Source organism: Anomaloglossus baeobatrachus, chromosome 5 (genome assembly GCF_048569485.1).
Source record: "Anomaloglossus baeobatrachus isolate aAnoBae1 chromosome 5, aAnoBae1.hap1, whole genome shotgun sequence".
In the NCBI taxonomy this organism is placed as follows: Eukaryota; Metazoa; Chordata; class Amphibia; order Anura; family Aromobatidae; genus Anomaloglossus; species Anomaloglossus baeobatrachus.
The window spans coordinates 307,460,874-307,478,731 of NC_134357.1; the positions used below are offsets into that span (position 1 = coordinate 307,460,874).

General features: G+C 48.9%; 1 protein-coding gene across 2 annotated transcripts in view; it reads left to right on the forward strand.

Annotated features, from left to right (window-relative positions):
- The window catches only part of USP36 (ubiquitin specific peptidase 36), a 164,509-nt gene extending 149,016 nt beyond the window's left edge, over positions 1–15,493 (forward strand). For both annotated transcript variants that reach the window (XM_075349682.1, XM_075349683.1), the window contains exons 18-19: positions 11,174–11,289; positions 13,851–15,493. In XM_075349682.1, the coding sequence (XP_075205797.1) occupies positions 11,174–11,289; positions 13,851–13,979 (245 nt within the window). In that variant the 3' untranslated portion in view covers positions 13,980–15,493. The remainder of the gene's footprint in view (positions 1–11,173; positions 11,290–13,850) is intronic.
- The last annotated feature ends 2,365 nt before the right edge of the window (positions 15,494–17,858 follow it).

Here is a 17,858-nt window from a genome sequence, read left to right on the forward strand (position 1 = left end):
ACATTTTGATCTGGCCACTTCTAACATTTGTTATCTCTGATTTTTATTTTCAGCCCATTGATGGTCTGTTTCTCTTCCACTGAGCGCTCTTTCTTTATCGTTCCTTTGGGAGACCCAGGCCATGGGGTGTTTAGCTTCTGCCTCCGGAGGACACACAAAGTACTACACTAAAAAGTGTAGCTCTTCCCTCTGAGCTTATACACCCCCTGGTGAGCAGACCCAGCCAGTTTATCGCTTTGTGTTCAGGAGGCATACATCCACACATGCATTCTCATACGATTTTTGCCTTTTGGAATGAGTTTGAAGAACTGTGGGTCCACGTCTGGACCCTCGGCATGTCCCTTCTCACCCAACTGTGTCGGCGGTGTTGTAAGGTTGATTTCCTAGGCTGGAGCCTTACATGCCGTGCTCCTTCACCATCCCTCCTGGGCTCTGGCTTGAAGTGGGAGCCAGCACGGTCTCCATGCCTGGCAGGAGACCGGTCTCCATCCGCAGCCCTTCAGGACCCTGCTGGACCGGAGCACTCATCCCCAGGGACATGGCCCTGCGTCTCAGCAGCTAAGTACCTGAGATGTTTATATTTGGGGGTCCCTGTGCTTTATTGTTGGGGGAGAGTGTGCTTCTTGTATTTTCTGACATTTCCGGCGGGTTCTCTAGCTGTCGCCCGAGAACCGCGCCGATTGTGCCTGCGCGTCGGCCTCGCCGCTCAAATTTAGGCCCCGGCTTCGCCGGAGGCCTAGTTTCGTTTCACTGCCCTAGCATGTCACTCATGCAGAGGGACAGCGCGGCTCCTCCCGGCGGCCGTTCTGCACAGGGGAGGGACACTCCCCACTGCTGTGCGTGTCTCCTCCCCTGTAGGTCTCTATGGCTCTCCAGATCCCGCTCTTCATGCAAGTCCCGCCCCCTCTCTCCGCTCCGGCGGCCATTTTCTCAGAGTTCTCTCAGCGTTGGTCTGCGTTCTGCATCCCTGCTGAGGTGCTGTGTTTGGGGGTCCGGGCTTCGGGATCTGGAGGGCACACAAGACCACTCTGCACAGCGGTCTGGTAAGCCACAACCGGCTCTGGTTGTGGACCTCTGATATACTCTCTGGGGTTCATTCTCTGGCAGAGCCCCCACTCCAGCAGCATGTCTCACACGAGGAGCAAGGCTCCAAAGCTTTACTCTGTATACGCTGCATGTAAGCTCCTGCTGCCTGAACCGAGCACCTAGCCACATTGTGATGCCTGCTCTACCTTCGCGGTGCCACAGCCTGGAGTCTCTCCCCCAGTGGTCTCTCAGGCTGCTCCTGTGGCTGAGCCCCCGGCCTGGGTAGAATCCTTTTCTAGGTCTATCTCCCAGTCTTTTGCTGAGTCCATGGGACTTCTGTCCAGGACTTTGCTGAATATGCATCAGCCCCCCTCACAGGGTGCCTCTGCTGCTAGGGCTCTCTCAGGACCAGAGCTCACAGAGGATTCATCATCAGGTCCCAGACCCCGTCCTCCTGAGAAGAGACGTAGGGTTCCCTCTCCCTCCTCCTCCCGCGGCTCTGATTCAAGAGCGGACTCGCAGGATGAGGAGGATGCCTTTACAGGGGGCTCGGAGGCTAACTCCATGTACCCCATTGATCTGTCCGAAAGTGACTCAGATCTTAGTGACTTGATTGCTTCCATTAATTCTGTTCTGGATCTTAATCCGCCAGTATCAGAGGAGCAACCCTCTCTGGCAGAAAAGCACCAGTTTACCTCGCCTAAGAGGGCAAAGAGTGTGTTCTTTAACCACTCCAGTTTTCAGGCCGCTGTGTCCAAGCCCAGGCCCTGTCCTGACAAACGCTTCTCAAAGCGTGGTTCTGATGACCGTTTTCCCTTTCCACCTGAGGTGGTCAAGGAGTGGGCTCAGTCCCCAAAGGTAGACCCCCCCCGGTGTCTAGGCTCTCAGCCCGGACTGTTGTCGGTGGCTGATGGCACTTCCCTTAAGGATTCCACTGACCGCCAGATTAACCTTCTGGCCAAATCCGTATATGAAGCGGCGGGGGCCTCGTTTTCCCCGACTTTTGCAGCAGTGTGGGCTCTCAAAGCCATATCTGCTTTTCTAGAGGAGATGCATTCCCTCTCCAGGGAATCTATGCCCGAAATGGTTGCCTTGACTTCCCAAGCTTCAGCTTTTTCATCCTATGCCATGTCTGCCATGCTGGAGGCTTCTCACCGCACTGCTGTGGCTTCAGCTAATTCCCTCGCTATCCGCAGGATCTTGTGGCTTCGAGAGTGGAAGGCAGATGCTTCTTCTAAGAAGTACCTTGCTGGGCTCCTTTTTGCTGGGTCCCGGCTGTTCGGAGAACAGCTGGATGAAATTATTAAGGAAGCTACTGGCGGGAAGAGTACTTCCATGCCACAAACCAAAGCCAGGAAACCTGCCCAGGGTAGGAATCAGTCGAGGTTTCGCTCCTTTCGTTCCTCCAACTGGTCGTCCTCTAAGCCTTCGGCCTCGTCCACTAACTCAGCCAAGGACCACAAATCCAACTGGCGCCCAAAAGCGCGTCCACAGAAGACGGCAGGAGGTGCTGCCACTAAGGCAGCCTCCTCGTGACTATCTGCCCGCTCCAGCAACGTCCTTGGTCGGTGGCAGGCTCTCCCACTTTGGCGACGCTTGGTTTCAACACGTCTCCGATCAGTGGGTGAGAGATATCATCTCCCACGGCTACAGGATAGAATTTTCTTTGTCGCTCCATTGGGAGACCCAGACAATTGGGTGTATAGCTTCTGCCTCCGGAGGCCACACAAAGTATTACACTTTTTAAAAAGTGTAACCCCTCCCCTCTGCCTATACACCCTCCCGTGGATCACGGGCTCCTCAGTTTTATGCTTTGTGTGGAAGGAGGCACACATCCACTCATGCAATCTCATAACTTAGTTGTCGGTTGGAAGAAAAGTGGACCCCCACGGGGTCCCCGGCATGCTCCCTTCTCACCCCACTATGTCGGCGGTGTTGTTAAGGTTGAGGTACCCATTGCGGGTACAAAGGCTGGAGCCACATGCTGTCTCCTTCACCATCCCTTATGCGGCTCTGGGAGAAGTGGGATCCTGAGCGGTCATCCATTTACTGGGACCGTGCTCCATCCGCAGCCCCTGGTGGAACCTGCCGGACCGGAGCCTTTTCAACCCCAGGGACCGGGCCCTGCTACTTAAAGGTACTCTGTGTCCCCTTCGGGGACTGTAGAGGGAGCGCACCTTCTTCCCGGAAGCCGCGGTAGTCGTAACACTGAGGAGACAGGTGGACTTCCGCGCCGACCGGGCCTGCTTGTCGGGCGCGGCCTCAAATTTAGTCCCCGGCTTCACCGCGGCCTAGTCGCGAAAATCCCGCCCCTGGGCCTGCCTGTCAGGGGTAAGGCCGGGATTACCGACATGATGTCGGATGTGACGGCTGGAGCATCCTGCATGTCTTCCTCCCCCCTCACTGGCCACTGTGGGGACCCCAGACGGTACCCATTGCGGGTACGGAGGCTGGAGTCACAGGCCGTTTCCTTCACCATCCCTTATGCGGCTGGGAGAAGTGGGACCTGAGCGGTCATCCATTGAATGGGACCGTGCTCCATCCGCAGCCCCTGGTGGAACCTGCCGGACCGGAGCCTCTTCAACCCCAGGGACCGGGCCCTGCTACTTAAAGGTACTCTGTGTCCCCATTGGGGACTGTACAGGGAGCGCACCTTCTTCCCGGAAGCCGCGGTAGTTGTAAAACTGAGGAGGCAGGTGGACTTCCGCGCCGACCGGGCCTGCTGGTCGGGCGCGGCCTCAAATTTAGTCCCCGGCTTCACCGCGGCCTAGTCGCGAAAATCCCGCCCCCGGGCCTGCCTGTCAGGGGTAAGGGCGGGATTACCGACATGACGTCGGATGTGAGGGCTGGAACATCCTGCATGTCTTCCTCCCCCCTCACTGACCACTGTGGGGAACTCAGACTCCCGCTCTTTGCTGGCGCCGCCCTCGGCCCCACTCCTCCCCTGAGAGCTCCGGCGGCCATTTTCTGGCATTCTGCCGGTGGGTGCTTCTCAGGGGAGCTCAGGGTGAACACAGCACTCGGTGCTGGTCCCCCTAGGGTGCCGGATACATATGTATATATTATATATATTTCTGTTCGGACAGACTGTATACCCTTTTGTTCAGGGGTGCAATCACATTTGCCTTCAGTGGTCTCTTGATACTCCTGAGGGGGACGCCTTAGTAAATGATCTTATCTCGATCCATCATCCAGGTGCTGGTTCGCTCTCCTCCGCCTCCTCCTGTAGAGGAGTCGGCTTCTCAGCAGGAGAAACACCAGTTTTGGTTCCCCAAACGTACAATACGTTTTTGATCACTCTAACTTCAGGGATGCTGTCCAGAAACCCTGAGCGGTCCCGGACAAGCGCTGGGTTACACGTCACACTGACACGCGTTACCCCTTTCCATCTGAAGTCGGTAAGAGTTGGGCTCATTCTCCCAAAATGGATCCTTCAGTCTCCAAATTGGCTGCTAGGTCCGTGGTGTCTGTTGCAAATGGCTCATCCCTGAAGGATGCCACTGACAGAGCTCTTGGTGAAGTCCATCTATGAGGCCACGGGCACGTCATTCGCCCCGGCCTTCGCAGCCGTGTGGGCTCTCCAAGCAATCTAGGCTTGTCTGAAGGAGTTTAATGCTGTCACATGGAATTTTGCTCCGCATGTTCCGTCTTTGACTTTCGGGCATCAGTTTTTCCGTCCTGCACCATGAACGCCGTCCGGGACTCCACTAGCCGCACAGCTGTAGCATATGCTAACTCCGTGGCAGTTCGCAGGGCCATGTGGCTGCGCGAATGGGAACCAGACTCGGCTTCAAAAAGGTTCTTAACTGGTTTACCTTTTTCTGGCGACCGTTTATTTGGTGAACGATGGGATGTTATTATTAAGGAATCCAAGGAAAAGGTCTCCTCCTTACCCCAGTCCAAACCTAAGAGACCTCAGCAAAGAAAAATCCCATCGAGGTTTCGGTCCTTTCGTCCCTCCGCCAAGCCACATTCTTCTTCGTCCAACAGGCCGGAGAAAGGCCAGAGGAACTCATATGCGTGGCAGCCCACGTCACGACCCCAATAGGCCGCAGGGGGCACTGCCTCCAAAACGGCCTCCTCATGGCTCTCGGTCTACCCTAGCCGCATCCCCGGTCGGTGGCAGGCTCTCCCGCTTTGGCGGCGCCTGGTGGCCACAAGTTCAAGACCGATGGGTGAGAGACATTCTGTCTCATGGTTACAGGATAGAGTTCAGTTCTCGTCCTGCGGCTCGTTTCTTCAGAACCTCTGGGCCCCTGCTCAGGTGGCGTGTCAACACGTTGCTCTGGGACTCTCCAGGGACAAACAGCTTTCCCTGCAGGCGGGGGTGCAATCACTTCTTCGGAGTCAGTCACACCCCTTAAGGCGCCTCATGCACTTCCTGGGGAAGATGGTTGCAGCTATGGAGGCAGTGCCGTTCGCGAACCAAGGCGGCACTTGCAGTAGTCAAGCCTTCCAGGAAGTCCGGCGGATTCTGCAGTGGGTGGAAACCACAGGCTCCACCATCTCCGCAGTTCACATCCCGGGCGTAGAAAACTGGGAAGCAGTCGTTTTTCAGTCATCAGACATGGACGTGGGGGAATGGTCTCTGCACCCAGAAGTGCTTCAAGAGATCCATCGCCCCTGAGGAACGCAGGACGTCGATCTCTCAAGGTCCCGGCCTTCATGGCACGGTCTCAGGATCACAGACCTCTGGCAGCGGATGCTTTTGTCCAGGATTGGTCGCAGTTTCGACTGCCTTATGTGTTTCCCCCTCTGGCGATGCTGCCCAGGGTACTACGCAGGATCAGGTCCGACTGCCGTCGCGCTATTCTCGTCGTGGTATCCGGATCTGGGGCATCTCACGGTGGGTCAACCGTGGGCACTTCCAGACCGCCCAGACTTGCTGTCACAAGGCCCGTTTTTTCCATCTGAAATTCTGTGGCCCTCAACTTGACTAGGGGCCATTGGCCCCTGACTCCTAGAGTCTTCAGGGTTATCTCAGGATGTCATTGCCACCACGAGACAAGCTAGGAAGCCAACGTCCGCCAAGATCTATTACAGGTCTTGGCAAGTCTTTCTATGCTGGTACGCTGATAACGGCTTTCCTCCATGGCCGTTTACCTTGCCCACATTCCTTTCATTCCTACAATTTGGAATGGACAAGGGTTTGTCCCTCGACTCTCTCTCTAGGGCCAAGTATCCACGCTCTCCGTGTTTTTTCTTTCAAAAGCGTCTAGCCAGGCTTCCGCAGGTCCGCACGTTCCTGCAGGGGGTCTGCCACATGGTCCCACCTTACAAACGTCTGTTGGAACCCTGGTATCTTAGCAGAGTCCTGACGGCTCTTCAAAAGCCGCCTTTTGAGCTGCTGCGGGATGTCTCTCTCTCCCGTCTTTCACAGAAAGTGGCCTTCCTGGTGACAGTCACATCTCTTCAGAGAGTGTCTGACCTTGCAGCACGGTCATGCAAGGCTCCCTTCCTGGTTTTTCCACCAGGATAAGGTGGTTCTTCGTTCTGTCCCGGAATTTCTCTCTAAGGTGGTATCTCCTTTTCATCTAAATCAGGATATCTCCTTGCCTTCCTGTTGCCCTAATCCAATTCACCAGTGTGAAAAGGCTTTGCACTCTTTGGGCCTAGTGAGAGCACTCCGGTTCTATGTGTCTCGCACGGCACCCCCTGCGCCGTTCAGATGCGCTTTTTGTCCTTGTCGCTGGCCAGCGTATGGACTCTCAGGCCTCCAAGTCGACCTTGGCTCGGTGGATCAAGGAACCGATTCTTGAGGCCTACCGTTCTTCGGGCCTTCCACTCCCTTCAGGGCTGAAAGGCCATTCTACTAGAGCTGTAGGTGCGTCCTGGGCATTGCGGCACCGGGCAACGGTTCAGCAGGTGTGTCAGGCAGCTACGTGGTCTAGTCTGCACACTTTCACGAAGCACTATCAAGTGCATACCTATGCTTCGGCAGACGCCAATCTCGGTAGGCGAGTCCTCCAGGCGGCGGTTGCCCACCGGTAAGAGGGGGCCTTTTTCGGCTCTTTTTATTGAGGTATTCTTTTACCCACCCAGGGACTGCTCTTGGACGTCCCAATTGTCTGGGTCTCCCAATGGAGCGACAAAGAAGGGAATTTTGTTTACTTACCGTAAATTCCTTTTCTTCTAGCTCCTATTGGGAGACCCAGCACCCACCCCTGTGCCCTTTGGGCTGGTTATTTTTTTGGGTTATGGTCTTCAGTTCTCCGAACATCCTTCGGATTGAATTTACCCTAGACCAATTTATAAGTTTCCTCCTTCCTGCTTTTGCACCAAAACTGAGGAGCCCGTGGTCCACGGGAGGGTGTATAGGCAGAGGGGAGGGGTTACACTTTTTAAAGTGTAATACTTTGTGTGGCCTCCGGAGGCTGAAGCTATACACCCAATTGTCTGGGTCTCCCAATAGGAGCTAGAAGAAAAGGAATTTACGGTAAGTAAACAAAATTCCCTTCTTCTTTCAGTCCGCCAAACAGATTTTTTCTCTCAACCCCCCCCTGCTCCAAGGCCGCCGCCTTCTCACAGGCCGTGGCATCCTTGCAAGCCAACGGAGTAATTGTACCGGTGCCCGCCCGGGAACGGTTCAGAGGTTTCTACTCAAATCTCTTCCTAGTCCCCAAAAAGGACGGTACTTTCCGGCCCATCCTGGATCTCAAGCTTCTCAACAAGCATGTTCAGGTGCGGCACTTTCGCATGGAGTCTCTGCGATCAGTCATTGCCTCAATGACCCAAGGGGATTTCCTGGCGTCCATCGACATCAGAGACGCCTATCTGCATGTGCCAATTGCAGTCTCACACCAGCGTTGGCTACGTTTTGCAATCTGAGAAGATAATTTCCAATTTGTGGCTCTCCCCTTCGGGTTGGCCACAGCCCTTCGGGTATTCACCAAGGTCATGGCTGCACCTACAGGGGTTGGCAGTGATCCCTTACCTGGACGACCTTCTAGTCAAGGCTTCATCCAGCGCAGACTGTCAGCGGAGTGTCTCGCTCACTCTCGCCACTCTAGCCCAATTCGGGTGGCTTGTCAATCTTCCCAAATCCACCCTGACTCCGACCCAGAGTCTCACGTACCTAGGGATGCAGTTTGAGACTTTGCCGGCACTTGTGAAGTTGCCCTTAGTCAAACAGCAGTCCCTCCAACTGGCAGTGCGCTCTCTGCTTAGGCCCCGCCGTTATACCCTCAGGCGTCTGATGCAGGTGCTGGGTCAAATGGTGGCGTCAAGGGAGGCTGTCCCCTTTGCCCAGTTCCATCTGCGCCCCCTGCAGCTGGACATTCTCCACTGTTGGGACAAGCGGCCTTCCTCCTTACACAGGCTAGTGGCTCTGTCGCCACAGACCAGGAGCTCTCTTCAGTGGTGGCTTCGGCCTCTCTCTCTGTCCCAGGGGCGCTCCTTCCTGGCCCTGTCCTGGGTGATCCTCACCACGGATGCCAGTCTATCCGGCTGGGGAGCGGTATGTCTCCACCACAGAGCGCAGGGCACTTGGACTCCGTCCGAGTCAGCCCTTTCAATCAATGTGCTGGAAACCAGAGCCGTGCTTCTAGCTCTTCTAGCTTTTCACCACCTGTTGGCGGGCAAGCACATTCGAGTCCAGTCAGACAACGCGACAGCGGTTGCCTACATCAATCACCAAGGCGGGACACGCAGCCGCCTGGCAATGTTGGAGGTACAACACATCCTTCAATGGGTGGAGGACTCCAAGTCCACCATATCCGCAGTCCACATCCCAGGCGTGGAAAACTGGGAGGCAGATTATCTCAGCCGTCAAACCGTGGACGGTGGCGAGTGGTCCCTGCACCCGGCAGTGTTTCAGTCAATCTGCCGCAAATGGGGCACTCCGGACGTGGACCTAATGGCATCCCGTCACAACAACAAAGTTCCTGTTTACGTGGCTCGCTCCCACGATCCTCAGGCATTCGCCGCGGACGCTCTGGTTCAAGACTGGTCCCAGTTTCGTCTGTCCTACGTGTTTCCCCCTCTAGCTCTCTTGCCCAGAGTCCTGCGCAAGATCAGAATGGAGGGCCGTCGAGTCATCCTCATTGCACCGGACTGGCCCAGGCGAGCTTGGTATCCAGACCTGCTCCATCTGTCCGTAGAGATGCCGTGGCATCTCCCGGACCGTCCAGACCTTCTCTCGCAAGGTCCGTTTTTCCGCCTGAATTCTGCGGCTCTCAAATTGACGGCGTGGCTCTTGAGTCCTGGATTTTGACGGCTTCTGGTATTCCTCCTGAAGTCATCTCCACTATGACTCGGGCCCGTAAGTCTTCCTCCACTAAGATCTATCACAGGACTTGGAAAATTTTCCTATCCTGGTGTCGCTCTACCGACCATCCTCCTTGGCCTTTCTCCTTGCCGACCCTTCTGTCTTTTCTACAGTCCGGTCTGCAGCTAGGTCTGTCCTTCAACTCTCTCAAGGGACAAGTCTCAGCTCTGTCTGTTCTGTTCCAGCGGCGTCTCGCTCGGCTAGCTCAGGTCCGCACCTTCATGCAGGGCGCGTCTCACATCATTCCGCCTTACCGGCGGCCCTTGGATCCCTTGGACCTTAATTTGGTTCTCACGGTTTTGCAGAAACCCCCCTTTGAGCCTCTTAGGGAAGTTTCCTTGTATCGTCTTTCACAGAAAGTGGCCTTTCTAGTGGCCATTACTTCCCTCAGGAGAGTCTCTGATTTGGCTGCGCTCTCTTCGGAGTCACCTTTTTTGGTTTTTCATCAAGACAAGGTGGTTCTCCGTCCGACTCCGGACTTTCTTCCTAAGGTGGTCTCTCCTTTCCACCTTAACCAGGACATTACCCTACCTTCCTTTTGTCCGGCTCCTGTTCATCGCTTTGAAAAAGCGCTGCATACTCTGGATCTGGTGCGTGCTCTCCGCATCTGTGTGTCTCGCACCGCTGCACTTAGGCGGTGCACTTCTCTTTTTGTGCTAACCACAGGTCGGCGCAAGGGTCTCTCTGCTTCTAAGCCGACCTTAGCCCGTTGGATTAGATCGACCATTTCGGACGCCTACCAGAGTAGGCACATTCGACCAGAGCTGTCGGTGCCTCTTGGGCTTTTAGGCACCAGGCTACGGCTCAACAAGTCTGTCAGGCTGCCACTTGGACTAGCCTGCATACCTTTTCGAAGCACTACCAAGTGCATGCTCATGCTTCGGCAGATGCGAGCTTGGGCAGACGCATCCTTCAGGCGGCTGTCGCCCATTTGTGAAGTTAGGTTCTGCCTACTTCTTAGTTTATTCTGTTTATTTCCCACCCAGGGACTGCTTTGGAACGTCCCATGGTCTGGGTCTCCCAAAGGAACGATAAAGAAAAAGAGAATTTTGTTTACTTACCTTAAATTCTTTTTCTTATAGTTCCGTATTGGGAGACCCAGCACCCTCCCTGTTGCCTGTTGGCAATTTTTTCTTGTTCCGCGTGTTCTCACCGGCTGTTGTCGTGGACAGAGTCTCCGGTTGTTCCGGCTCTTGCTCTGTTCTACTTGTGGGTGGCTATTCTCCTTCAGCTTTTGCACTAAACTGGCTGGGTCTGCTCACCAGGGGGTGTATAAGCTCAGAGGGAGGAGCTACACTTTTTAGTGTAGTACTTTGTGTGTCCTCCGGAGGCAGAAGCTAAACACCCCATGGTCTGGGTCTCCCAATACGGAACTATAAGAAAAAGAATTTACGTTAAGTAAACAAAATTCTCTTTTTTGACCATATGTTGTGGGCGTACAGTAACCGCTTCCAAATGCAACACTTGAAATCAGCTCCAGACCTTTTATCTGCTAAATTGATGATGGATTAATGAGGGAATAGCTTATGCAGCCAATAAGATCTTTGAAAAGGAAGCAGCTACATAAAGAGTTGTAATTGCTAAACTCTTGCTTGAACTAGGATGTGAATACTCTCAAATCAAACCTGAGGGTCTGCGCTTTAAGTCCATATTGATTATATAACTGTATCTTAAATATATTTTGTAAACCCCTAAAATGCCAAAACTTGTCACTGTCCAACTAATTCTGAAGGTAACTGTATGCAATAACTAAACAAATGTGAGGGAATGCAATTTAAAGCAAAATGCTACACTCAGGCTGGCATGATGGAGTATAATGAAGTGGCATTTCTTGCAATTTGTTGGAATTCAGTGCTCACTATATATTCTTTTTTGCTATAGTGCATACTTGGGATGGAGAAGCGTCTGCTGTGAGCCGAGATGCTGTGAATTATGCAGAGGAGGCAAAAAGTAGCACCGTTATAGATGAATGGGATGAAGAATTTGACAGAGGAAAGGTAATTATCCTAAGTGTGGTTTGAATTTGATATTAAATATAAAGAGGTTTTCCAATTTTTGCATTGATTGTCTCTCCTTTAGAGGATAACTCATCAATGTCTGATTGGCCAGGGTCCAAAACCTGTCGTGTCCCCCTCCCCCCACCGCTTTCCGACACTCGGCTATTCTCTGTGCCAGCTCCCCTTCAAATAAATAGGAGGCGGATGTTGTGCAGTACCCGGCTGTGGCCACTATTATTTGACAGGGCAGGTTCAGACCTGAACATTTCTGCCTACCTGCAGTGGCAGCAGCATCAAGAGCACGTGATCGGCAGCTGGCTGTTGGACCACGGCCGTTCAGACATTGATGACCTCTCCTAAGGATAGACTCACCAATGTAAAAGCAGTGGACAACCCCTTAATGACCAAGGACATACCGGTACATCCTTGGTCATGTCAGGGTAATCACTGCTGGCTACTGCGGTGATCCTTGCATATGTCTGCTGATTTGAACAAGTGTGGCTAACCCGCTGTCAAAATGTGACAGCGCAAAATTAAATGGCCACGGCAGGGAACATGCTGTTCATCGCTGCCATCGGAGGGCCCTTGACTTGATCACTGGGAGCCAATGGTTGCCATGGTAACAGGTCATGTGATGGCTCCTGTTGCTTTATAATGTTCTAACAGGAACTGATAAACAGAAATGCACAGGTGATCCATAAAGTCCCCTAGGGGGACTAGTAAAGTAAAATAAAAGAAATGTAAAAAAAAATCCAAACGACAAAAATACGTTTGGTCGCCGCAAAATATTTTTTAAATGCAATAACGGGCGATCAAAACATAGCATCTGCACAAACATGGTATCATTAAAAACATCAGCTCAAGACGCAAAAAATAAACAGTCACTGAGCCCCAGATCCTAAAAAATGAGAATGCTATGGGTCTCAGAAAATGGAGCCAAACGTGCAATTTATTTTTTTTTTTTTTTTAACAAACTTCTAAAAATTATTAACTGTTTAGATAAAAGTATACATGTTTAGTATCTCCCTGAGGCATCTCGTGGACAAATCAGTTTTACCATTATAGTGAATACGGTGAAAAAAATGTCCCAAAAACAATTGTGCAATTGCACTTTTTTTGCAATTTCACCGCTCTTGGTGTTGTTTTTTTTTTTTTCCTGTTTACCAATACACCATATCGTAAAACTGATTACTTCTTTCAAAAGTACAATTTGTCCCGCAAAAAACAAGCCCTCATATGGCAAGATTGATGGGAAAATAAAAAAAAGTTATGGCGCTCGAAAGAAGTGAAGCAAAGAAAAAAAAAAAAAAAAAACAGAAAATTGCTTGGTCCTTAAGGAGTCAATTGAGGCAATTTAACCCCTTTCTGACATAGGACTTATAGTAGAACAAAATAGTAAGTGCAACTGTATTGAACTGGCAGGGGACTGAGTCCACTCCATACAAGGCAGGTGCTGGCCGTATCATACAGTCCGTATCGGCGTCTTAACAGCAGCAATCAGACCTCTTAAATAACTTACATGAAACTGTCAGTCTCTGACCTTTAAGTGGTGCAGCGTTGCTGGGGTGTGCTGTCTCGTGTCAATCGCTTTTACTTTGACCCCACTAACACTCAGCAATGGTGGTGATCAGATTCCATGGTAGCCAGTAGCTTACTGATTTTTACTACCGTGTTTCCCCGAAAGTAAGACCGTGTCTTACATTCTTTTTACCCCCAAAAGTCCCACTATGTCTTACTTTCAGGGTATGTCTTATATTGGAAAAAATCCCACAGCAATCGCAGCAAGTCTCCATGCAATGTACCGTATGGGGACTTGCCGCGATTGCGCCCTAAGTGTACCGCAAGTTAAGGAAACTTAACCACCAGCGGCTGCACATGAGGGCACTGAGGCAGCGTGATTTTGTATGTTGTCCATGGTCCTGATGGACCACGGACAACATTACTGCAACATTTCAACATTTCTCGGTAGCCGAGCGTTCAGCTGAGCGCCAGACCGCCGGCATGTGTCAGCTCTCAGCTGAGCGCTAAGCCGCCGGCATGTCAGGGCGCTCAGCTGAGCGCTCGGCGGCTGGCATGTCAGGGCACTCAGCTGAGCGCTCAGCCGCCGGCATGTCAGGGCGTTCAGCTGAGCGCCAGACCGCCGGCATGTGTCAGCTCTCAGCTGAGCGCTCGGCCGCCGAAATGTCAGGGCGCTCAGCTGAGCGCTCGGCCGCTGTAACTGTACTGTAAAGAAGAAAAAAAAAAATTTTTTACTACGTCTTACTTTCGGGGTACGTCTTACATTAGCCGACCCCCCCCAAAACCCCCACTACGTCTTACTATCGGGGGTGTCTTACTGTCGGGGAAACACAGAATATAATACAATATTGATGTATTACAGTTTATAGTACAACTCCCCTAGAAGGTCTGTTAAAAAAAAACAAAAACCTAGCCATATGCCTCGTATAATATATAAGGTCAGCCCTTTAACTCTCACCGCTAAGTAAGCATATTTTTTATATACAAGGAAAAAGTAATCGGAAAAGATGTCAGTCTTGCTTATGTATCCATTTTTTTTTCAGGAGAAAAAGATCAAAATTCGTCGCGACAAATGGAGAATAAAAAATGGTTTTCAGTCTCTACAGAGCCGGCGTAACTTCTGGTCAGTCACTCACTCCCGACAGTTCTCCGTGATGGCATACAAGTACTGACTACAAGATGCAAGGTCACTTGTGTTCTGATTCCCTACATTTATCTTCTATACAAATTATCAGTAATAAAAATAACTGACCGAGAGCTGTGCGCTGTGTAATGGCTCTGTTATTGTCAGACATGACAGAGTCTGCTCTCCACAACAAACAATATAAGAAAATTGCAATGAAAGCTTTCTAAATCGAAGGTATGTGATTAGAGTAATGGAGATTTACAGCAGGTAAAGGACAAAGAAATCATCGAGAAGCAATATTTCCCAGTCCCTGCACACAAGGAGCTAACCATACACTCTTCACCATTATGCCATGTAGACTGATCAGTCAAAGGCTGTTTCACACCACATTTAGTGTGTATACCCTGCATAAATCTGATGTGTGCAAGGGCATTTATCTGGTATTGATTACCATTGTCAGCAAAGCTAAAGCTGCATCCCTGTAAGATATATCCCAAATGTTCTATGAAAATGTCATGCATATATGTTGGATGTTTTTGACAATGGGAAATAAAGTGCACACTTCGAGGACAATGCACATATCAGCAATTTTCCCACCTGCTAAACCCTTAAAGGCAAAAGTGTTATCAGAAAATAATCTATATTGTTTAAATCAAGATTTTATCTTAAAATATTTTTAAAAAAAGTGAGTGATTTATTATTTCTTTTGTTATGTTTGTTTATTTCTATAAAAAACAATCCCAAACCGGATTACAAAGAAGGGGAATGTCTGTATACAGATAACACCAGATTACAATATTCAAAATAGCTGATGGTCACAGCTCACCACCTCTTTCTCTCTGCAGTGAGCTCTGCACAGGTCACAGAGCATGCCTAGAAAACTCCTATCGAAGTCAATGAACATCAGCAGTTGCAGATTCTTATTGTCCAAGTAACCGCTGTAAAAGCATACGTTGGAGTACTGTTAACAGCTTAGTAAAAATGGCTGATGGATAATAGACGAGGGGGAAAAAAAATCAGTATCTGCTTATTAGTAAAAAATATGGTTGATACATCGTTGTAAAAGGGAACCTGTCATGTAGTGTGTGTGTGTGTGTGTGTGTGTGTGTGTGTGTGTGTGTGTGTGTGTGTGTGTGTGTGTATATGTATGTGTGTGTATATGTATGTATGTGTGTGTATGTATGTATGTATGTATGTATGTATGTATGTATGTATGTATGTATGTGTATATATATGTATATATATATTATATAAATATAAATAACCGCCCCTGATTTGTATTTTAAATGATGCAATATGTGTCACTAACATGGGTTTAAAACAAAAATCCATGTATTTGTCTTAAAAAATATATAATAAAAAAAAAAAAACTTTATCTGCTTAGGTGAATGCAGCAAATAAGAGGTTTCAGTCATTGGGGTGGAACTTTTGCTGGGATCAGTCACTGTCACTCAAGTTCAGGCATGATTCTTTTTAACTTGGTCATGCCCCCAGTATTGTAATTGATTACACCACAGGTCCTTCAACATTACTTCTCTGCTGACCTCCGCCCGTTACGGTCACATGACCGTGAAATCAGCACAGGTCCTTCACCACCACTTCCCCAGTGCTGAGCTTCGGAGCTCAACATTGGAGAAATGGTGGTGAAGGACCTGTGCTGATTTCACGATCATGTGACCGTATTGGGTGGAGCTCAGCAGAGAAATATTGAAAGACCTGTGGTAATCGGCAGATTAGAAGTGGTTCTGCAGGTCCTGTGCTGATGTCGTGATCATGTGACCATAATGGGCGGAGGTCAGCAGAGAACTGATATTGAAGGATCTGTGGTGTAATCAGTTACAATGCTGGTGGCATAATTAGGTTAAAAAATAATCATGTCTGAACGTGTGACTGATCCCAGCAAAAGCTCCGCACCTATGACCAAAACCTAAGTATATAATGTCGTTTTTTTGTTTGTGGGGGTTTTTCGTTTTTGTTTTTTTTTATATATGGATTTTTTTTTCCTTTTATTTTATTTAAACCATGTTAGTGATACACATTACATAATTTTAAAATACATTAGGGCTATTTAATATAAAAAAACGACATGATAGGTTCCCTTTAAATCCCAGACTAGTAGTTAGTTAAGAGTTTTTAAGGAGCAGAATAAAACCTATTCCCTGGTGCTTTAATTTTCCAGGACAGGATACAAGACCTCAGGTGATCATATTTTTTTTTCATAACTTTGGAGGCCTGCTTGACTATTTTATATTGGAAATATTTGAAACATCTTTTACCTGTTTAGTTAACTAAATATATTTTTTATTCTGTGTAAAAGTCTTCTTTTACAATACCCTTTTTTTGTTTTGGCGACTTTTGATGTATGCCAACTAGGTCATTTTAAAATACAAAGTGATGTACTTTTTAGTCCAGCAGCCTGTAGCACTTCTCTGTACTTTGCCCATTTAAAAATTTACATTTTATTAAGAAAGGTCCATTTTTCACGTTTAGTTGATGCCATATTATAAGTGGTTGACTCGTGAAGACAACCCCCATCCATACATATGTCCTGTTTGGGATTCTAACTGCATCAACGAGCAGAGAGCTGAACATTTAAAGCTGCTTCTGTACTAGTGACCAAGGGTTCCTCATATGTATCCATTCATTTAAATTGGGGCCATATAATGCTACATTTCTCTATCATGACCTGTGTGGCCGGATTCAACATTGGAAAAAGGAGGGTGTTTGTCCAGCTCCATCCAATGGATGGATGAAGCCTTCCCTGGTGAGAACTGAAGGACCCCTGGCTTTTATTTTTCTCTTTAACGATTAGGCAGTCTTCATGAGACAACCCTTCTAAATAATTTTAATGTATAGTATTTGTTCACTCCATTTCAGTGTACAGAATTGAATAGATATTGTAAGTAAATATTGGCTGGACGTAAAAGAATATCTATTCCTTTTTATACATTAGAATTCTTTACCTATATATTAGTATATGTCCCGTATATTAAATAATTTATAACTTTTACATGGAAAAAATTAACATGACATGTATTAAACTCGTACTAAGGCTAGGAAATGTTTGCCCTAGGAAAAAATGAGGAATATTCTATATTTACCAGATACTGAAATGTATGAACAGAAAGTTTAAACCTCAGCGTTTTGTTAATGAATGTGCACTTAACTTATAAGGTTGGATTCACATGATGGTATGGCATCCGATGTGAGTGCATCAGATGCGATATGCTAATAACCCTCTGCTCCCGCTGTGCTGCGTGAGCCGAGGGTCATGCTACTGTGATCCGATCCTGCAATCGGATCACAGCTGCGGAGGAGAGGAAGGGATTAATCTACGCATCGCTTCCATTGTCAGCTGATGTGATTATCAGAGTGTAGTTCGATGTTTTTCTCGCAGCCATAGACTTGTATGGGTGCGAGTGACATGGCTCTCGCTGACAATGGCAGCATGCTGGCATGTTTAAAATCAATCATATCCGATACTTATTTATAAACCTATGGATTGCCGACAGACCTAAAACTGCCAATGTTTATTTAATGTGTATAACCTGCTATAGTTTGGTTAAATTCCTGTAGAGCAATATTTCAAATAAACATATGCATTAATGGCATTCATCTGTTTAGTTATCCTCTTTACATTTTTACTAAATTCGGACAGTCAGAGGGAGGTCATATCTTTTTGCCACCAAATTGGCAGCAGCTTTGGGGAGGGTCACATCACTTTTGGCTCCACACATCTCTTTCCTGTTGCTGCAAGAGTTTCAATCAGCTTGGATCATACATTGGTGTCATATCCCAGTCCTTTACTAGTATGCTAGACTGCCAATAGTATGTTGTGCCAAGCACAGTTGTTTTTTCTCTATCTTTACACGCAGGCCTACCTGCCAATGGACTGCAAATGTTCTCATTTTTTGTGTAGTAAGTG